The sequence below is a fragment of the Eretmochelys imbricata genome, chromosome 5 (genome assembly GCF_965152235.1).
Source record: "Eretmochelys imbricata isolate rEreImb1 chromosome 5, rEreImb1.hap1, whole genome shotgun sequence".
Lineage (NCBI taxonomy): Eukaryota > Metazoa > Chordata > Testudines > Cheloniidae > Eretmochelys > Eretmochelys imbricata.
Genome location: NC_135576.1, coordinates 87001396 through 87025098, shown reverse-complemented (window position 1 = coordinate 87025098; position 23703 = coordinate 87001396). Strand labels below are relative to the sequence as shown.

The 23703-nt window shown below is 38.2% G+C and overlaps 1 protein-coding gene across 1 annotated transcript in view; it reads right to left on the bottom strand.

Moving 5' to 3' along the window:
• CNTNAP4 (contactin associated protein family member 4) overlaps positions 1-23703 on the bottom strand; it is a 292066-nt gene that overhangs the window by 51375 nt on the left and 216988 nt on the right. Inside the window, exons 11-15 of the mRNA XM_077816377.1 lie at positions 21874-21980; positions 17333-17452; positions 11141-11338; positions 4473-4629; positions 118-245 (exon numbers count right to left, since the gene is read on the bottom strand). Of these exons, the coding sequence (XP_077672503.1) occupies positions 118-245; positions 4473-4629; positions 11141-11338; positions 17333-17452; positions 21874-21980 (710 nt within the window). The remainder of the gene's footprint in view (positions 1-117; positions 246-4472; positions 4630-11140; positions 11339-17332; positions 17453-21873; positions 21981-23703) is intronic.

Genomic DNA, 23703 nt, shown 5'->3' with positions numbered 1-23703 from the left:
CCTATTAAATTAGCCATGAACAGTTGGTTGATCTTTAAATACCTTTTAGACAGTTGACCACACAGTGGGTAAACCTAGTGAATTATTTGTAGCTTGAAAGTTTCTGTTGTTACTTACTATCACCCCGACAAAGCAAAGGTCCAAGCTTGTAAGCTGCTTCAGAATTTGGTCGGTCTGTATCCGTGATAACAATTTCAGTTACTGGTAGATGTTCTTTATAAGAGAGGAATCCAGTATCATTAGCCCTGAAAAATTAAAATAGAAAACAAACATCTCCTAAATGTTTCTGATTAACAGTCACATAAGAGCATTATATTGTCCTTTTAATGGACTTACTGAACTCAAAAAAATAAATTTAGGAATAAATTTTGAAAAGTTGTAGCTGTATTGTTCAGATAAGATGGGCGATTGTGTGAATAAATGGGAGCATACTTACAAATACTTCCATATTGACCTCATGGTCAGTAAGAGCATTTAAATCTATTGCAGGTCTAAATGAGATCACAGAATCAAGTGGGCAGGCTTAGGGTTGTCATCATCTTCATAAGCATGAAATTTTATTTTCAACATAATTAGGTATTTAGCTGCCTTCCTAAACCTAGTGTGCATTTTCATGTGTTTGTAATTTTGTCTCATAAAGAAAGCAGTGTATCTATGATGGCTTGTTCTCTAATTTGTTAAAAATTAAGATACTTTCAGAGTGTAATTTTTACTCATTTTGACATTCTCTTCTATTTAATTTTATAAAGTTAAAAAAGCATACCAAAAAGCCACAAACACAAAAGGACACAAAAATCAAAACAGAACTAAGCATGTAGAGTACAGAAATGACTAATATATATTCTCTGTCCCAGTGCCAGGAGGAACCACACCCATGTTCCCCATTTTCCTGGTACTCTCTGTGACACTGCACCCCGAATTCTTGATAGTGATATTATGATATGATTGTAGCATAATTATGATGTATTTTATGCAAGATAAGTCATGTGAGGTGTTATTGGAAAAGTTATGATTTGCTGAATATGATGATCCTATTTGTATTCATGTATGATTTTTGTATCTGAAGTTATGCATATTGACTATGTATTTGTACTTCAAATGTAGTTACACCTGGGTAATGCCCACTAGACAAGATGCTTTCAGTCTAGATAGTGGGTGGGGATTATTCAGGCAATGGACCATTAGAAAAAACAATAGGCCTTAGGAGAAGCTTATCTCCCACTTGGTAAGCCTTCCTGAGAACACTCCAGACAGGCTGTAAGTAATGGCTGCTATGATTCTATGAAGACATGTGACCAGGCCACATGATGCTGGACTCCATCTTGGGATGTCAGTATTTTTCCACAGACTGGTCTGGGAACCGAGTTTTGAAACAAAGTGTTCCCACCATGCGCTAAAGCTACATAAGACAGGGAGTGACATCATGTGTGGTTCTTCACTCCCCACACAAGAGGATTCCTGGAAAACACCTGGGGAACAAAGACTGAACTGGCAGAAGTGCTGAACCCAGGCTAAAGGGATTTCTAGCCTGTGTGTGAAACACCTGGGGATTCCAAGCTACAAAGCAATTGTAGCTTGTGCCTTAAGAATCTACAAGTCTGCCTGTACCATCAGTTAGGGTGAGACTCTGCTATTCATACCCAATCTATTTAGTATATTAAGCTTAGTTTGCGTTTTTGTTTATTTGCTAGGTAATCTGATTTGATCTGTTTGCTCACTTATGATCACTTAAATCTATCTTTTGTAGTTAATAAACTTGTTTTTGTTTTAATCTAAACCAATGAGCTTTGACTGGAATGCTTAGGGAACATCTCTGCTTGGTTACCACAAGTGTGCATTGTTCTCTTCACATTGAGGGAGAGGTGGACCGGGTATTAAACCCATATACTGGCCAGATTTGACCAGAACATGACGGTACTGCTCTGGGGTCCTAGGCTGGGAAGCTGGTGGTTAGAGAGCCTGTGTGTAACTGCAGCTGGGTGTGTCTCTCTAATTTTTGTGTGTCTCTCTAATTAGTGTTCCCTCTAATTTTTCCCACCCATGACACATCACCTTCACATTGGTGCACACAACAAAATTCGTGTGGTGGGGGTGGGGCCGAGGAGTTCTTGTGGAAATGGGCTCAGGGCTGGGGCAGAGGGTTGGTGTGTGTGTGGCTCTGACTGGCAGTGCGGGATCTGGGGTGGGGCCAGAGATGAGGGGCTCAAGGCTGGGGCAGAGGGTTGGGGTGCAAGGGGGTAAGGGTTCCATCTGGGGGTGCGGGCTCTGGGGTGGGGCTGTGGATGAGGGGCTCAGGGCTGGGTGCAGGGGGTGAGGGTTTGGGGTGCAGGAGGTTGCTCCAGGGCTACTGCGGGGAAAGAGGACTTCCCTCAGCATTCTCTTCCCGCAGCAGCACCTGGGCTTGGGGTGGGAGAGGCACCTGTCCCCGCTGCGGGAGCTGTGGGGCTGGGGCTGCAGGATAGGTGCCCCTCCCCTGGCCCCAGGAGGTCCAGGTCGGGGGAGGGCCTACCAAGCCACGCCTGGGGCCGGGCCACTCTGGGGTTGGGCTGGGCTGCACTGCGCCTGGGGCCAACCTGGCACACCTGGGCCCGATCTGGCCAAAGCTGGGTCCGGGGCCACTCTGGCCGCGACAGGTCTGGGCTGCAGGCTGAGTTGGGGCTGAGGGAGAGGCGCCCCTCCTGTGGCAGGTTGGGGGCCAGGCTGGGTGGGGCACCTCCCCCTGCTATGGCAGGTCCCCGGGTGGGTTCCCTAAGCACCTGCGCGGCACTAAATAGGCTGCTGCGGGGCCGCACAGCTTACAGGTAACTTAGGTCACTACGTGGGTGAATGCTGGTGAAAGCGCAGGCTGGACAGCTTGAAAAGGAGCCAGGTTGGTGGGTCAGAGGGCTCAGTGTTTACCTCAGTTCCAGGTGGCACTCCAGGGGGAACTTCCCACTGTTTTGGAGCAAGATAGGACTTCTAAGTTCAGAATATTTATCATACCTCATTCATAGTACTTCACAAAATTGATGTCTTTTGAAATTTTCTTTAGTGTATTTCCCTTCCTAACATGAACATTTTGGCCAGGATATTCAGAAGTGACTAGTGATTTTGGATGCCTCAGATTTTAGCTGGTTGACTTCAGACAGCATCAACAGGATGGAATCTCAGAGGGTGGCACTTCTGAAAATGAGGCCTCTTTAAGATGTCTCAGTCTGGGAACCAAAAATTGAAGATCGCAAATTCACTAGTAATTTTTGAAAATCTTGTTCTGTCTAACTGTAAAAATGCTGTAACACAAAAGGCCTTAGCAATAATATGTTTAGGCCAAGATTTTCAAAATTGAGTGCCTAAAGTTAAGCTCCTAAATCCATATTAGATATCTAAATAAGTGGCTTCATTTTAAAATATGCTGGGTAACAAGAAGCTGTCACTGAATTGAGTAGGCCCCACTGGTTGCTTGGCCAAACATCGTGGTCCACTACAGACTCCCAAATGTGTGAAAAGCATGAAGACTTCAGCAAGAATGTAAATATTCACACACCACTGACACAAGCATAACTATTAACACAAATCTGTGTGCATGCATTGCCTGCTCAGTACATGTGTTTTGTATAGATTAAACATACTTAAGAAGTTCCATTAAGTGGAATTTTTTTCATTTAAATTTTCCTAACTTCTGTAAATAACTAACTAAAATGGACTAGAGTTGTTACTGAAACAGAACACTAAATCCAACCCCCTACTGCAAACTTTGGAGAAGTCTTAACTCTGATTCAGATCTAGCTTCATGGCTTCAGCTCGTATCTAATTTGTACTGTATTTGAACTATGATAAATGATGCAAGGTGACTACAGAGTTTAGATGAGGATCTGAGTTTTGCAAATGGGAAATATCAGTAGAGTTCAGCTGTAGCCTGCTGAGCTAGTCAGAAGTCTGTGAAATCCCTGCTCTGCTGAAGTCAATTGCAAAATTCCCATTGACTGCAATGAGGCCAGGATTTTACCCTCTAAATTCTTAGATAAAGAATCTCGTTGAGTCTATTAAAGAACATTATTAAACTCAAAGGCGTAAAGAAAAAGGATAATAAAAAACCTTAAATATGTGAAATGAATGCTTTGCTCAACTAAAACATAGTTTAAATCCGATTAGCTTCAATATTTTAATGACTGAAATACATACCAAATGTAAGCCTTTAACCACTGGCAAAACAAGCAATTTACTGAAAATTGGACAGTCTAAATATAAAAATATATCATCCTCAAATAGCAACTAAATACAAGAAATCACAGCAAAATATTATATATTTACCCCTTAATTTAGCTAATTATGGTGAGAAATCTTATTTTGAACTGGGGGTAGCAGCATATGTTGCAGGTTTGTATGTTTTTGTTCCTAATAGCACTGCTTGTTCATAGCTGCTAAATCCTATATAATTTTTGAGTTTGTTTTTCAACAGCAAAGAATTGAGCACAAGCAAATACAAAAATCACCATTCATTTCTGTCAGCATCGCAGTTGCAGTAACGTTGGGAATCAATGCAGCTCCCCTCTAATCCACAAGCACATTTTTGAACATCAGGCAAGGATCCTCCCCAGTAAGTTTGTGTTTCATTGGTTCTTCCAACCCACCAGCTCAATGGAATCCCATCTAAAAGACACATTAGAGGAAAATTAATATCTGATCCCAGTTCCTGCTTCTCCCAATTTCCCTCACCCAAACAAATTTCCAAGCATTATGGAAAAAAACAATTTTAAAAAATGACCACATTTCTTTAAAAATGCTAACCAATTATTCATTTTAATATTTCATTATCAGGGATTAAATGATAGTCAACAGATTTTTGCTTATATTAGTGGAAAAGAGATCTGGTAGTTCTTGCTCAGTCAGGCACGATATTAGAATAATTTATCTTAAGCAGTCCATTTATGTACTTTCTTTTAAAATAGCACATGAAAAAAGAGATGCCGTCACCCTAAAAATCAAGTTAATTTATACTCTGAGGCAAAGATCAATTTGAGATCATGGAAATACCAGTGAGGAAATGAGAAGAGTAAAAAGCATTATAAATGGATTCATTTAATTACTGAGAATACTAAACACACCTTTGCTGCATATTAAGCATCTGGCTTAGTACTACTGTGTGGTGAGAATCAGAAATGTCAGTAGTCATGAGTTAGATCACACACAACAGCTGCAGAATTTATGTAGTCTGAGACTGTAGAAATCATGTTAATGGTTGTGCTACATAACCCAGGTGATGTATCCAGTGACTAATAGCAAAGTTTCTCAGAACCTACTATATCTCTGTGCAATGCACCCATTCAGCATTGATTATAGTAAAATGATAGAGCTGGATGTCTTCTTAATTCTGCAGTACTGCACATTAGGTTTAAAGATGCTGCCAAGTAACCAGAGCAGTAAAACCACAAAATATACAGAAAAAGATAATTGCTAACGGATATGAAGCCTGACGGTAATCCATCTTAAATGAGAGTGAAGAAAGGTGAAAGATGAAATGACTGCAAAGTCAGGGCGTGAGAGGAAACAAGTGCTGTCAAATGGTATGGTGCCTCATAGAGGCACTTGGTTTGTGTATTGTTGAAGCTCTCAAGTTTTCAGCAGTGGGCCCACACCAAGAGGCTGGCACTTAACCCAGCTTCAATCTTACTTGTAACTGCCATGACTTATTATAACTCACTGTTAGAGAAGACCTCTGTTATGCTTACAATCTCTCAGCTCGTAAACATATTGACTGAATTCATTACCACACAACTGCCAGCCCAGCAGGCCTAAAAACAGTGAGAACAGTTCCTAGAAAAGTCAGACATGCTCAGTGGTATCAATGTCTAGCATCAGTATTTATGTTTGCAGCCCATCACAGAGGGAAGAAAAGCTAGAGAAGGTTAATAAATTCTTTATGAGGCAGCACTTTAAAAAATAAACAAAACAAAACATACATATATATAACCAAGATATTTCTCCTGTTTCAACTGCTCAGAAACTCTGGTCCTGTAGTTGGGAGTGAATGTTCCTGTTCTTTAACTGGAGACACTGGACTATCTTTAAAAGCAATCTTAACACATTTGTTTGCATACTAGCAAAAGAGCAGTATAACTACGAAAGGATCATAGTGATTAGCTAGCTCTGCTCTGGCAGTGAATATTGCTAAACAAAATGGGAGAAAAAGGGATTTGATGCAGCTTCTTCAAAATGAACACAAAAAATTATTAGCATAGCAATTCTTCACTGGAATCATTTATATGCTCTGCATAGGGAAGACTGAGTGCAATGCATTCCTAAGAATTGTTCCAATAAAAATTACTTTTTATACTACATGTCCCAAAATTATTTCACATAACTATCATCAAATGCTGCACTTGTCAGACATGCCCAGTAGAGATTACAGATCACAGTAGTGAAAAGGATAAACTTATGTGGTCAATTTGATAATGTACTTATTTGAATTTCAAATATCTTATCTTGTATTGTGTTCATATTGTTCAATTAAAGAGAACAAGCTATATTCTTCTGCAAGATGTTATTTGGATTTTGTTTAAATGTCAAGAATGGTATAGTAGTTAGCTATATGTGACTGAATTCTTTTATTTGGTAATTCTAATAATCCAAGGAAATGCACACACAAAATGCATTCAATCAGCAATTGAACAGTTGTGATCTTAAATAGGACAATGTTTGTGAAGAAGATCTTGCAAAATTGTATTCAGAGTGCAATAAAATAGCTAATTTGAGAAGATACATGCTAAAATTGCAATCAGGTTGGCTGAATTTTGCCTTCCTAAAACTCACCCTGTAATTTCAGGTTTCAGAGTAGCAGCCCTGTTAGTCTGTATTCGCAAAAAGAAAAAGAGTACTTGTGGCACCTTAGAGACCAACAGATTTATTTGAGCATAGGCTTTCGTGAGCTACACGAAAGCCTATGCTCAAATAAATTTGTTAGTCTCTAAGGTGCCACAAGTACTCCTTTTCTTCCTGTATTTTCAGTTTGCTACAGTATTCTTCACTTCTCAACATACATTCTAAACACTTGGGGAATGTATGATCCTCCTGCAAGAGTCATTATCCTTGTGCTGTTCTGCATTGGAAGCATACGTGACATCAGAGGAGTCCTCTGTGGATAAGAATCCTGGGAATAAAAAGCCAAATGGCTACCAGAGCAAACATAGCCCTACAAGGAACTTCTTTGTTGACTATAGCCAACAAGAAACTCATTGGAAGTTTCAAAAGGCAGTGGTTAGTCTGAGGAGGATGGTCACATACCAATGTGGTGACTGACTTGTGCTCCATCCTGCTACCACCGTCCTTAGGGAACAAACTCTTCAAGAGTTTGGGGAGTTCTGCCTGTCTTTCACTAGCGAGCTGACATTCAGGAGTGGAAATCCTGGCTGATGGTATCTTTAGAGACACGCCAACACTTGGAAGCAGGTTGGTGACATATTAAATTAGTAGACAGTCTTTGTTTAGACGGTCTCTAAACAAAATCATAGAGTCCAAAGTCCTCTGAACTTTGTAAGTTTTGAAATCTGATCCTGGTTCTAAATATAAATTTTGCCGCTCTCCCCTATATCTGTAAAAGTCTGCCCAAAACTGTGAACATCCCTGAACTTTGTTGGAGTTCTGAAGTCAGCATCAGGGGCAGTGTTGGTTTGTTTTTCCCCTCCCGCTCCCCCGCATAATCCCCTGGTAGCAGCTGCCGCTCTCTGTACGTGAAGGCAGAGTGGAGAAAGCAGTGGCTGTTGGCCAGACACCCAGCTCCAGTAGCAGCACAGAAGTAAGCCTGGGTGGGGGACAGGGTTGTCGGAGAACAGCCCCTGACCCGTGTCCTTGCCCACCGGGGTGTGCTGCCCAGGGCAGGCGGAGGATCTAGGGCTCCCCATAGCGGCCTGACTGACCTCCTTCAATTTAGGGGCTGCTCAGATTGCATCCAAATCTAAATTCCCCTGCTCACATCCAAGGATAGCTATAAACAATTACTTTCAAGGCCTAGAGAACACTAGAGGCCTCAGCCCTCTCCCTGCCAAAAAGAGTCTGGCATGACCTCGGTTAGCATGGTCTCATTTCTAATTCTTTATGGTCACTAATTCTAATTCTTTATCACTAGTAATGTGCACAACTCAAAAGATGCAGAGTTTATTTAGGATAAGCATGTAAAAGTTTGTATGCTTATTTGATCTATCCAACTCTTGTGTGTCTACAAAACTAGAGATAAGTCCTTAGCCCACCATCTGTCTGCCTTCTGCTAGAGAGTACATAGGTGGAGCAATTTATATGCTGACCATCCCTGAGTTACACAAAGAGCTTGTGATTTAGTTTCACCCACCCCACGCTTCTCTGAGTTCAGCTCAGGCTGATATGAAGATCTGGGCCCAAGACAACAGGACTCCTCACTATATTTCTGTTACTTTCTGTTTCCCAGGAGATCAGAAATAAAAACAGTGAATGCAGAACTGAGGGGAGGAAAAGTTAACATAACCCTTAAAAAAATAATAAAAAGTTGGGTTTGGGTTGGTTTTAAGGACGGGTGAAGTACAAATTGATGCTCATTTTTATGGAAGCTGTTAGTTCATCACTCGTGTCTACATCACAAAAAACAACTTTGACAACTGGTACCTCAGCACTGAAACCAAAGCCTGAATGGACTTGGAGGCTGACCTACTCTCTCACCTGTAGAAATGTCCTTTCCAGAATAGAGTGAAAGTGCATTGTGTAGAAACTTTATCTAATACTGCTCTTGGTAGCACTGTTACAACTGATTTTAAAAAGCCCTACAAATTCTTCAAAACACTTTGTCGCTGAGTTTTACTACTTCTAGCATGAAAAGATTCAAAATGAGACAAGGTCTAATATGACCAATGTTTTCACTGCATTAACTTGTTGATAAAACATATATATGTAACCCTCACCAATCCTGAATACTAATATCTCAGTCTCAGTGGGATTTTTCTTTTTCCCTTCTGTACCTGTCATACAGTCTTGCATTTTTGCTCAGCAAATGTGCTAGCAAACACTTTCATCTCTCACAGTCGCCTTAAAATTGTCAGTTCTGAAATGACTGTATTAATCCTAGCAATTGTAACTGAAATTTAAGTCAGACATTTGGGAAATCTAATTGTGCATGATCCTGCATTCAATCCTTTAATATGATTTATTCCCCCTGAAGTCAGTGGAAATTATGCATGTGTGTGAAGAGAGGGGCACCTTTTGGGTACTTTGGTCAAGAAAAGATTCTGAGTTAAGATATGTAACTTCTTTGTAGTGTACTCCCTGGTGATCACTGTCATAGTATTCATATCAAGCATATTGTGAGTCACATGCCTGTATACCATGGAGTTGGGGCTCTGTATGTCAGAAAGTGGTTTGGGATGGAGGGAGAGGTAATGTCAGGGAAGCAACACTTTATGCAGTAGGCTCACCTGTAGGCCTGGTAGATTTCTGAGCAGCAATTCTCCTTAGAGTTAATGCTACTCTCAGCAGAAATTCATTGCATTCCATAACCTCTTTGAAAGGAGGGTAGGATGCAGAGAAGAGAGCTAATGTCTGCTTAGCTCTTGACAGCCATTCTGCTCAGAAAAGCAGAGCTCACAGATCATGGAGGAATGACCAGTTTTCTGCTGTAGCACCACTAAATCCCTTGACAGGAAAATGGCAAGTGAGGTCTGTGACAAGAATCTTGGAATTTCTAGTGGACTATTCGCCTCTCACAGATTTTTGTGACAGAGGAGACAATGGAGCTTGATTTGCAACATCTACGTATCAACAAAGGAAGAACGAATATAACCTTTCTTTTCAAGTTATTTTTTAAAATTTAGAATACATTTTCAAAATTAAAATCAACTCAATGGATTGCACTCTACCCAGTGAGAATTAAAATAAGACTTGAACACGACAATCTAGTTATGATATTTTGTTAAGATTTCTTTAACTACATCAGAAGGCCCTGTCATTTTCTTCATAAAACAATAACTTTTTTCCTATCTTTTCAGCATTTTACTTTAGGTCTCCTCTGTGCTTGTGTATTTTTGACACTGGCATATTAATGTCTGCGATACTTTACCTCATGCCATTTGCAAATTCAACCGCTACATGATGCATAGTATCTGAAAGAGTTCAGCTAACATTTATGCAGTGTATTCATAGAATCATAGAATATCAGGATTAGAAGGGACCTCAGGAAGTCATCTAGTCCAACGCCCTGCTCAAAGCAGGACCAATCCCCAGCTAAATCATCCCAGCCAGGGCTTTGTCAAGCCTGACCTTAAAAACTTCGAAAGAAGGAGATTCCACCACCTCCCTAGGTAATGCATTCCAGTGTTTCACCACCCTCCTAGTGAAAAAGTTTTTCCTAATATCCAACTTAAACCTCCCCCACTGCAACTTGAGACCATTACTCCTTGTTCTGTCATCTGCTACCACTGAGAACAGTCTAGAGCCATCCTCTTTGGAACCCCCTTTCAGGTAGTTGAAAGCAGCTACCAAATCCCCCCTCATTCTTCTCTTCCGCAGACTAAACAAACCCAGTTCCCTCAGCCTCTCCTCATAAGTCATGTGTTCCAGTCCCCTAATCATTTTTGTTGCCCTTTACTGGACTCTTTCCAATTTTTCCACATCCTTCTGGTTGTGTGGGGCCCAAAACTGGACACAGTACCCCAGATGAGGCCTCACCAAATGTCGAATAGAGGGGACGGATCACATCCCTCGATCTGCTGGCAATGCCCCTACTTATACATCCCAAAATGCCATTGGCCTTCTTGGAAACAACGGCACACTGTTCACTCCTTTTACCAAATTGTGCTCCTTTTACCAAATTTTTGCACAATGTTTAACCATTTTTTGACTAAAATCTAAAAATCCCCTGGAGGCAAGCCAGGAAAGGCTTTGTTATAATTTCTTTTAAATTGTAGGTTGAAGGAAGACATTGGTTTTGAAATTAGTTAATGCTTTGAATGAAGCTCATTATGAACTGACCTTTTTTTTTTTTTTTTCTTTCTGGCTCAAATCCCACTCTACAACTTGTAGATTTGGGATTTGTTTGCTAGACATTTAAGGAATTTACAAACTACAGTGGAAAATGCCATAACCTTGGCAAAATTAAATATCTATTGTATCATGAAACATAATAAGATTTGTCTGCTTTACTTACCTTGCTTGTTTAAAAGCCTTGACTTTTTGCAGTGGTAAGCAAGCTCCTGTTCACAGTATTCTGCATAGTTAATTGTAGCCTGAAGCTGTTCTAGGGTGGCAGTGTACTTGAAGAACACAGTATGTGGATTCTCTCGATTAGCATTTTTGACTCTGGTTAAGTCCGTATTGTTGTGCTGTATAATTGTCCAAGTCGTATCTTACAAAACAAGGAGGGAAAAAGTAATGCAGAATGTAAAGTAGCTGCAAAAGTTAGCAATGGAAATAAAATGTGTAGTGAGGTACACCTGGGATTAAGGTGAGTTTTCCTGTCCTTTTAGGGATGTGAATAGGAACAGAAAATGTCTCGGTAAAACATTCTGCAATTGAATACACTTGATAGGATATCAATGTTCCTTTTTTTGAAACTTCTGTACTGTGCATTCAGTCCTGCACAATTACCAGTCAAGGAAAGACTAGATGAAGAGAACCAAATATCTATTTTCCAAACAATACACAGACCCTAAGCTGAAGTGTAATAGACTTTTCCTATTGTTATTTCTCCAAGATATACCTTGTTTATAAATGGAGACCAAGTTATATCCAGGCTTTCATTATCTGCACAACATTTCACACTATTCTTTTGAATGAATTGATTTTGTCTTGGAGAATTTATAGCAATGGCCAAAACTCACCTTTCCACTGCCCTATACAAAATACCAATACCAGAAACAATAATGGACAAACTGAATAAATCCAGGTGTTGTATTTATTGTTAAACAGAGAGGAAGACAGGTGCTTCCAGCCACCCCAAATTCAAATGATAACTATAATTTCTGACATGTGTGATTGCAATTAAGATATCATCTGTATTATCTACACAAATGTATGATATGTATTGGGGCTGTTTTTAAAACACAAAATGTCTTTCTTTCCTGACATTTATTGGGAGAATAAATGTAGAACCTTAAGTAAAATAAAAATATGTATTTATTTAATAATAAATAATAATAATAATAATAATTATTATTATTATTATTATTATTATGTTCATGAACCAGGACCTCATTGTATTAGGTTCTGTAAAAACACAAAACAAAAAGAGAGTCTCTGCCCCAAACAGTTTACAATCTAGATAGCACTCACAATGGAATGGTAATTTTGGAAGTTAAGGGAGGTAGGGTTCCAAATCATAGTGCCAATTCTGCCTTCTCACATCTGCATGAAAGAACCCAAAGACCTTCAAAGTAATTTGTTATAACTAACCATGTATCGGAGCAGGGGAGTTTAGACATGGATCTGAATTCCAACATCCCCTAAATTCAAGGGGGTTTGTAGCCAAAATACCTGAACTGGATAAATTATAATGTACCTTATGCAGGACTCTGCACAGTTTCACAAAGGAGGTAGAGTGACTGAGAGCCAGAAGCAATGAAAGGGAATGAGCAGTGGTACCATACACAAAACAGCCTTTTTACTTGCACATTATTTATAGCTCCAGGACCTGACTTCATATGAGCAAGGAATCATAGCAATTAGAGATGAAAAAGAACTATTAGCTCATCTAGCTCCCTTCTCTGCCAGTGTAGGAAATCCAGTTTTTTGAATACCCACATCCTGAACTTTGGATGCTATACTTTGAGCATACATTTTCTTACGTTCAACATACATACTAGTTCAGTTTTTAAATTTAATTGGAATTTATGCTGATTGTTGTTTCTACACATTCATCCATCCTCTGCACCCTCCTCTGATATGAATTCTCTCAATTTAGTAAAGGAAACACCTTGAAGAGTATTGAGAAGGGCCTAAGCTGATCAGTTATACCATTTTTGTCATCTAGTTCTATGCTTCCAATGAAAGAAAAGTGACATGCCTGTACAGTTCATATTAGCTAGCCACTTTTAGTATGAGGCACTAAGATGCATATACCATTAGATTCTAATAACTCAACATTTTTCTCAAGAAGAGGGATAGTTAAAGCAAGTGGATGTGGAAGCTACAAGAAATTTTTTCTGAAGTTAAGAGGAAAATAATCTTCAGATAGGCCTGTACTATTCGAACAATATCTTCCCTTGTCTTATATTGTTGCACTTTCTATAAATGCTTAAAGGAGGCACATCTATCTTTTATTAATGAAAAGTCGTCTTCATTCAAATGTATTAGGTATATAATAATCAGGTGCTGACTGAGTATATATTAGTGTTCTCTTGGCCTTGAAAGTAATTTTTTATAGCTATCCTTGCATGTGAGCAGGGGAATTTAACCATGGAGCCAATCTGAGCAGCCCCTAAATTGAAGAAGGTTTTTATCCAGTTTTCCAGATGAGGCCCATCTTTAGTTCAAATGCTTTTCAGAGAGAATGACTCCTGGAAGTCCCCATAGGGAAATGTGGATCACAACAGCACCTTAATATAGGCTGCAATTAAATGGAATGATCTAGCCCATTAAACTGATTTGGTTTGTAAATTTGATTGTAAGACTTTCAAGACAGAGATTTTGCCTTTCTGTGTGTTTATATAGTGCTTGGTATAACAGGTGGCCCTCAATTCTAACTGGAAACTTTGGATACTTCCTCAATAAAAAGAGCAACAATAACAATACACTATAAAAGCCATAAGTAATCTTATGTCACCTGGATTGATCTGAGGTCATACTTTCTGTAATGACCCCAGATCACAAGGTATTTAAGAAAGGGTCTACGATTAGTTGAGACAAGAGGAATGCAAATATTACCAAAATATTATTTCCAAAAATATTGCTAAAATTGCATGTATCTTATGTGTTATTATGTCAGTTGATAGAGTCTTGTATAATTTACTAGCAAGAAAACTCCAAATGATCATTCTGAAAAATGCCTTTCAATATCATCATACTGGAAAAAAAAATGGTAGTAAGGATATATCTGTAATGATTTCAAACCATCTATTGGTACATGATGTACTGCATGTCCACTGAGTGACACATGTATGTTCCTGTAAATGTAAGACATGCAACTTTTTCCTATAATATGGACTCTTTCCAACTTGCACCCCTCTATTGTACAAAGGGGACAAATCAGGAACATCAAGAACATTTCAAGAATATTTCTATTGATAAATATTCTTACATTAATCACTGTAAGACTGATCTCTGGTTTCACAATGGTTGTGGCAGTTCTACTTCGAAAATGTAAAATACATGGTAAAAGTTGCAGCAAATAAATTAAATAACCTTAATGTTACAAAATAGATATAATAAAATCATATCTTTTATAATCTACCAGTGGCAACAGGGTAATGCTCTGGTTTGCTTGGGCTTTCGGAAGTTATAAAAGACAATTTTCAGCCACACTCACAAAACAGAAGGAACACAAAGATTCCGACTGGTCATGACTGTAGCACAGGTGACCAGGAGAGAAAGCTTTATATAACCACACAAATGTTAAGGACAATAGCAATCACTGTGCTTGTGGAATGCAGGCTCCCTCCTTCATGTTCCCCTAGGGATGGTAAATTGCTTTAAAAGGGCTGGAGGTAAGTCAGCACACTGTTCCTTCTATAGAATGACGCAGCTTGCACATTCCCTTCTGTGCACTGGGGAGAGATGGACTGGGATTGTACCCTCAGCTGGCCCTATTAAGGTCTGTACAATCTAACTCAAATATCTAAATCTATTTTTTTGAGAACAAAGCTGAGTGAGCTGGTTGCGTCTTAAATCTGATTTGTGTCAGTTGAGACAAATTCAGAATCAGTGGTTCAGCATACTGTTGGGACTTTATACCCAACTTAATTCTAGTAGACATTGGAAATGTGAATCGCCCTCTGTCCTTGCTGGCTTTGCATCTTCTGTAAGAGCTCACTGCTGTAGTCTTAACCATTTTGTTCACACTGAATATATTTGTAGGCTTCAATTCTCCTTGGGCTTTAATCAATATTTTCCTTCTAACTCTAACAGTTCTGCAGACAGGTGCCCCCTGTAGTTTATTTCCTATATTTCTTGAAAACTGGGTCTGACTGACACTAAAGGGAAATTTAGAATAAGAAAAGAACTAGTAATCACCTAGAGGATAAGAATGTAGCAAAAAGCCTATGGGAAGCATCCAGATGCCTATTAAACAAATATTGAACTTAAATTAATCTATATATTCAGATTTATTACCAATACTTGTAAATGTTTTGCTAGAAGAAAGGATTCACACTAGTGCTGTTGGGAAACAGGGAGCTAAAAGTGAGAGCAAGTTCAGAGCTATTTTTTCTACACAGCTCATAGCAAATGGAAAGAATAAGAGAGAAACAAGGCAGCTGTTACATCTACTTCTACACCCTCAGAAGGGGCAAAACTAAAAGAACAATATTTCTGAATTTTTTTTTGTCATCTTGATTGGTTCTTTGGACCCAAGGCTTATGATTTTGAAATTGACCTCTAAGAACAAGAGAGGGAAAGAAACCTCCCTCCCAGCTGCCAAAGAATAAAGCCACATGAATGTCAATAACAAGGCAGCACTGCAAGAAATGTGGGCATCTGCCTTCACGGCCTCTGGTGGGAAAAGGGAATACCAGCCATGAGGAAACTGGGAAGAAGACAAATATAGTAGATTCAGCCTGTCAGGCTGCATCTGTAGATGAAGAACTGATCAATGAGATTTGCTTAATGTGTTGAATAAAGAGTGACTGATAGACACACTAGCAGCTGTTCATGGATACACAAGTAAGGATAAATCAGACACTGAGCTGTACCTCGGAGAGCTGGCTTCCTCCTGATACTGTTTCTAGGACAAGGGAGTCTTTCTACCATAAGCTTCTTCTTTGGTTCAACCTCATATTAATTAACAATGTAGCTAGTATTCTCTGATCTCTCTTTTTAGGGGCCAGATAGTTATATTGGTGATCTCACTAATTGCTAATCCAAAGTATGTTACCATTATCAGTCAGACTGCTTTCTCAAAAAGTCTTTGTTTTTTTCAGGCAGAGTTAGTGGTTGAGATTTCCAGTGTTATCTAAATCCTGGCTGCACTGAGATCAAAAGAAGTTTCACATTCATCTTCTATTATTTTGATGGAAGATATATGTAAAGCCCCCTATGCTGTTTTGAAAACCTCAGCGAGTGGCTTTGATTAGAGGTAGACTTCTATCAGTCCTTCAAGAAAAAACAAGATTATTACAGATCATTAAAATATCTCTTTATTTCCCCTCAATGTAACTATGTAACCTATAAAAAAAACCAACTATGTTCAACGAATATTAGTATGGTTGAAAAATCAAGCACTCAAAGTTTCAAAAATACCAGAAATAAAGTTGCCCATGTAAACTGCTTTAAAATTTAGGTTATATAAAAATATATTGTTATAACTCATCAAACCAAAAGAAATGTTTCTATTAATTTTTCCTATTGTTTCCAAAATAAATGGTTAATTTTTTTTTTTAAAAAAGTTACCCTGAAATGCTTGTAACCCTAACACTGGAATATTGGGATAGTGCTGGAAAAACTTTAAAGTGAGAATTGGTAGAAAATAACCATAAAACAAAAGTAAAACTAATTAAAACTAAAAGAACACAGCATAAAAATGAAAAGCATATAGATTTTGAACTAATTCAGCATCTACAATCTATGGTTAGTTGTAGGCACACATAGCAGTAGGCACAGTTAAGATCAATTGGAGGTCTAAATACCTTTCTGATACTCCACTCATTGGGGATGCAAATAACAGGGTGGAAAAAATAAGGCTATATTTTGAAAATGAGACTATATGAGTCCAATTAGTTAAACTACCCAAAACAATTACAAGTAATACACAATTTTAAAGAGAAGGTTTAATATCAGTATTCTTCCTACCAAGTGAAGGTCAACAATCTTTCATAAGGGTAGGGGGGAAAAATTCAATAATTTTCTTCCAAAAAATCAGTTATATCTCAGTTTCTTAAACAGAGAAGTAAGATCTAACTTAATGAAACCAAAATGTGCAGAAAATGAACTAGTCTGAAATGCTCTACAAATAGGGCATATGTCCCATTTATGCAGAACATAACAGGAACCCAGTATTAGCTTCACAGTCTGAGACTTATTCTAATTTCTCTGGTTAATTCTTTGTCCAATATTCTGAGTTGAGGAGTCACCTTCATTTTGCTGTATACATGTACATTAAACTCTTTAGCTACAAAACTTCCTACTTTGCTTTGATATAATGAGCATGCATACAAACCCAACTGTGAGTTACGGAAGTTTATCATCTCACCTGTCATATTGCAGTATACAAGAAACGGTCCCAAGGGGCCACTTCCATCTGAATCGATATAATAAAAGCCTGAAGTGTTCCCTGTATGCTTATAGGCTTCACATGATTGCTCATAGATGGCTGTAAAAGAACATCCTCCATCACAAACGTAATGGCATTACCTTTTATTTGGGGTAAGGAAAAAATGTGGGAAGTTGAACAATACAACATGCATTCAAAAGTGAAGAAAACAGGGGAAGTCACACAGTAAAAAACTGTACTATTATTTGCATCAGTAAATAGAATTTCATTTCACAGGGGAAAAAAACTGAATGGTTTTTTTTATGGATTTGCTTTTTGCCTCCTAAATTAGGGGTCTTAAGGAGGGACAAAAGGCTATGGAAACCAATCATTTAAGGTCAAAATGAGTACTATTTAGCAACTGGCTAGGTTATGAGGAACTTGGAAACTGAACATTAACCTTTTCAATTTAATCAGATCTCCATATAATTTGACAGGGCTTTAGTATTTCCAGCAGTTCCAACTGAAGTACATATTTCCTGACATTTTTTACTCATGCTTTTGACTGCAGGAAAGACCTTGTTTCTTCCGCTGTTTTTTTCAGTATCGGGGTAAGCTTGTTGTCAAAGTCTACTGTCCAAGAGTAAATAAGCAGCACAGAGAAAATTTGGCTCTTCAATACCATGTAATATTGATTTTACACCGTTCAAGAGGTAGCGATCTGCAAAGGCTTTCTATGACCAAACCTGTGGAAACTGGACTTCTGAATCCAGCTCTATAATTAAATGAAAACAAACTACTAAGTAAAGTAATACTGCTGGGTAAAAATTGCACATTTAAAGTGCATCAGTTAAACCTTCTTAAATTATCCATTGCTATCTAGTACAGTTCTCCAATTAACTGCTTTTTTAAAAACTTGAATGTACTTTGTCAGAAAGAAACTTTCCTTAACAAACAAAGAGTCAAGGTGGATGAGGTGATATCTTTTATTGGACCAACTTCTGTTGATGAGAGAAACAAGCTTTTGCTCTTGCACAGAGAGCTGTTGAGAGCTGTTGAGTTCTGAAGAAGAGCTATCTGTAAGCATGCAAACTTGTCTCTCTTACCAACAGAAGTGGGTCCGATAAGAGATATTACCTCACTCACCTTGTTTCGCTAATATGCTGGGACCAACACGGCTGCAACAACACTGGATACTTTTTAAAAAAAGACATTTCTAAAAAGAATAGACAAACAAAAACAAAGACCACACACTTTTTCAATTTCTTGTATAAATGAGAACACAACACAGTATGAATGATGAACTCTGAAGGAGGCTTTTATCCAAAACATTTGTCTATTTAAGATCGATTTATTCAGATTTACAACTGGCTATATTATTACACAAAATACGGTGACATTCTTGAATAGGGTTGGGAATGACAGCACTGATAGCTAAAAATCTAATGTTAATCCACAGAGCAGGTTCAGCAGAGGCAGAAACAATGTAAGCTTCCCTGATGTCTGATCCCTGAATTGGCATAGAAAACTGTTAGGCCAATCTACTTGTCTATTCGGTCTTTTGTACCTCTATCGAGTAGGGTTCCACAATGTAAATTGTGGTGGTAGTTCTGTGATATAAAGATCTATTTGGTATGACAGTCTGAGAGCACTAATTTTAAGGCTGTCCAAACTGCTTCATATAGTAACAATTTTCAAGGCCTGATTCAACTCCCACTCAAGCTAATGAAAAACCTCCCAAAGAACCTGGGGTGTGGCGAGTGCCAGTTTTGTCAGTTCTTTTGCTGATGATTACAACATGATCAGTCATATTGGATTGGGTCCACAATACTGAATTATAAAGTAAGGAAAATAAACATCCTCATTAGGTAAAGATCACTAAATGGACCATTTTTGCCACTGCTGGAATATCCAGTAGGCGCAGTCAAGGTCACTCTCAAGTTTCAAATTATAGCTCCTTAGGGTAAAGAGCCTTAAATCAATTCTCAGTATAAAATAAAAGGATAAAAGTACTATAGAGGCAGTATGCAATGACATAGCATCATATCCATTTTGAATTTTATACTAGTAGTGACAGCATGGAAAATTATAGTTCCTCTAAAACAGATTTTGGGAGTATGGTCTCATGCTTCACAGTGTTGCCACTGATCAAGAACTCATTGATAGGCCTATTACATCAAGAGTCTCAATGTTTATTCAATAACTGAACAGCCGTATTATCTTTTTCTGTAATTGCACAGAACTCTCATTGAAGTCAATGAGAGTGTAGAGTTCATAGGATAAGGGAAGGAAACGGCCCTTAACTTTGAGACTATTGACAGAACAGACCATAAGATTGTACCTTTGGAACCATTACTAAACCACTGTAAACAAATTTAAAGGGACAGAATGTTATACTGCTGCAACTACTATTATCATACCTATTGTATACTTCACAGTGCTTTCTTATTATTTATAAAAAGTACTATACCTATTTTTCAACGTTACAAAATTGAGCAGGAAGACTTTCATGTACCTTATACACACACCATTGGGCTCTTGATGAAAAGTGAGAAAATGATGGAGTCCATCAATTTTTTTACACCCTTCATCAATTGATTAAGTAGATAATTTATTAAAAAAATATGATGCTTAGTCTTGTTGTCCTCTAATAGCATACAACAGGAACAGCTCACAGTGATCTTTGAAAAAGTCTGTACCATCAATGTACTTCCCATGCTATAAGAATTTTACCTTATCCATAAATCTTGAAAGGCTAGCTACCAATTCATGCTCTTTAGGGTTCAGATGGCACAGAAACAGTAATAATTGTAGGCAGTCTTTATAAAGTTTTGCATTCAATAGCAACAAGCAGTTTTTCCAAATTCTGAAAATTTTCAGAACAGCTCAGAAGCCTACTCGCCATGATTCCCAATAGGAGTTTTGAGGGCAAACAACTTAACTTGTTTTTAGAGAGAAAGAGATGGACAAATTTATGAGTACAACTGTATGACCAGGTTGTTTGTGGCAGTAGCAGGCTTGGCTCAACAGCCCTAGGACTCACTCAAGGTTTATGTCTTATGCTCCTAAAGCTCATGCTTCAGGGTTTCAAATGGCCACAGGCATAGGTCAGGAAGAGATTCCTCCCCGACACAGTGAATTCTGGCAGGCTTTTTGGATGGCCACGGCTGGAGATGGGAAACTGGGAGTGTGGGTCAGGGCTTTGAGGTAGCGCTTGGCTGGCTGGGTCTTGCTCACATGCTCAGGGTGTAACTGATTGTAATATGTGGGGCTGGGGAGGAATTTTTCCCAGGTCGGATTGGCAGTGAATTTCACAGGGTTTTGCCTTCCAGCATATGAGTGTGGCTCACTTGTCAGGATTATCTGGGTATATCTCACTTAATCATTTCCCTGTCATTGCAGAAGCATTGAGGACTGGTGCACCTCGGTCCCTCCTATTCTGTGCCTGTAGCACATAATCGTCTAGGTCTCCTATGGGCTGTAATACTTTGGTCTAATTTCAGTTGCTGGGTTTAGTGTGTGGGTGCTGTTGATAGCCTGTGCTTTTACAGGAGGTCAAACTAGATGGTCCCTTCTGGCCTTAAACTCTGTGAAAGTCATGCCTATTGTGCTACAGGGATTGTATAAGTTGTGTGAAGATGGGTTTGTTTTAACCACACAATTTTTTCTTTTGGCTATAATAATGTATTGTCTTTTTGGTATTTTAGACAGATTTTTTTCAAGTATACATGCTGAGAACCAGAGAGTAATGACTTTCCTTAATAAACTGTCCCAGTAAAAAGAAATAAAAACTAATGGGCTTCATGCTCATCTCACATATCCCAGTGAAAATCTAAATCACCTCCTGGGAAATCACTGGAGTTATATTAAACTAGTGAAAGTAAGACAAGAATCAGACCATAGGTGTGAAACTCATTCAGTTACATTTATGGTCACGCTGATATTTTCTGAAGTTCTCCCTTATATAGCCTGATCCTGAAGGGACTCCATGTGCAAAACTTCTACAGATGAGTGAAAGGTCAGTGATGTGCTTGCTGGATTGGGTTTACAGGGCCTTATTACCTTCTCTTATATACCAGTTTTAGCCCACTGTCACTCCCTTGAAGTTACCCCTGATTTTGAAAATTACTTAAGCATGTGCTGAAATTTAAGTATATGCTAAACCCAACTGACTTCAAAGTTAAGCATGTGCTTAGTCCTTCGTTGAATAGTGATGAAGTTAAGTACCGACCTAGATGATTTGATAAATCAGGGCCGTATACCAGTGTGAGATCAGAATCAGGTCCTCAATAAATAAATCATGAAATCTAAGAACTAAAGGAGAAATATTCAAAGACACATAAGGGATTTAGGACCCCAAGTCCCATTGGATTTGTGCTCCTTAATCCTTTAGACAATTTTGAGACTTTTCCCTTGAATCAATTCTTATAAACCCTTTGTGAATGTTAACAAAACTGACATGACTTTTAAAAGAAAATTGTTTCTTGTAGCAGTAAAATAACTCATAACTAAAACAGTATAAGAAAGTGTCTTTGGCTTACAGTAATGGCAAGTAGACCCTGTGTAACCTGTGTTTGTACAGTTGCAGTAGAAGCTGTTCCAGGCCTGTGTGCATTCACCACTATGTTCGCAATAATTAGGCAAACATCTAAAAGGACAAAAAGACACATAGTCACCTTGGTACAACTACATGACATTTACAATAACCATTGTTACCACAGCTTGAAGGTGGTCTTTATGACAAAGATGATAACCAAGGTGCAAAGGTAGGTGTTGTATTTATGGGTGAGAGACCTGCAATGAAAATACATAGATCTTGTGGCCATATTGCAGGAAGATATCAACAGGACTGAAAGAAAGTTGGGGAAAAAGAATGTCCCCTTTATCTTTCCCCACTAGACCTAGTGACTGCTCCTAAGGATGCTAATGATGCAATAAGAATATGAAACGTATCAATAACAAAAATTAAACATGTATAATTTTCATTGTGGCTGCCGGCAAGGCTCTCCAATGAAAGTATGGTACCGACTGATACACCAATGATAAATTAACATTGATAATTCGCTGGCAAATTTTGTAACAGCTGCATTTTCTTTCATAAGATCTTTCATAACAATACAGCACTTCTGTGGATAACTGTCACTATTATATGACCATGAGAAGTATAAAATACTTCTCTTTTCAGGAAATTATAGGAACAGGTAGTGGTCACCATCAGAAAATAAATATTTATTGACTGTTATCATACATTAGTATCTGAGATACTTTAGTTATTTCCTAGTCTAAGTACAGGCAAACACTTCAGTATCTCATATCCTACAGTGAGGTAACTATTGATAAATCCAGACTGCTAATTCTGCTTTCAGTGGCATGAGTGAAAATCTGGAAAAACTCCATTATTTCAGTGGAATTACTTTTGATTCACAATGGTGTAACTAAGAAGAAAATTTGGTCATCACTATTCAATGGTGAAAACTGCATGACTATCCCTAAGTATAAAGTACAAATTATTACATGATTTGGGGGCAAGAGGAGAGGAGAATAAAAAATATTTTTTCCGCGATCTTAATTAAAAAGATACCGCGTTGGAGACTTCATATTTTACTTAATTGTTATTCAGAATGTATAGGGCAGTTTTACTGCTAAGGTTAATCACTAATAATAATTTTAACAAAAAAGACAGCTTAACAAGTTCTTTCACAGTATCTGAATATTATTTTTCAGTACATTTAAAAAACATGGAAAAGTATTAGTTTAGGGGTATGAGAAATGCCCCAGTGTACTCATCTGTATGTGAATGTTCAGATTCCTACCTCCACTATTGTTAAATCTTCATGAACACAATCTTTTCTACATATCTAGAAACAAAATGATAGGAGAGATTTCCAGTGGAGAAAAATTGAGCCATGTAAATAAATCTAATTCCACTGATTTCAGGGTAGTTATACCTATGAATACAATCTAAGGAGCTGTGCTTTATCTCCTACCTCATTTGCACAATAGGTTTTCTGCATCTCAGCACTGCATGATAGGTTCAGAATTAGCTGCAATATAATTTCCGAGTAATTCTGACTTGGGGTATAAAAATAATCTTTATATACTTGAGATTGACCTATTATTATACTAAATGGCTGTTGTTGGAAGGAATTGTTCTTGCAGAACAAATGTGGATAGTAAAGGTATTTAGAGCTACCATAATTATTGATTTTTAATGCTGTATAGATATGACCAGTTGTCAGCTCTAACATACACACACATGTTAACAGTCAAACTCATAAGCCATTTCTATAATTGTCATTCAGGACTTTTTCTTTTCCTGCTGCAGTTGTTTCCCCTAGTAAATATTTAGTGTCCACCTTTTAGTGTCCACC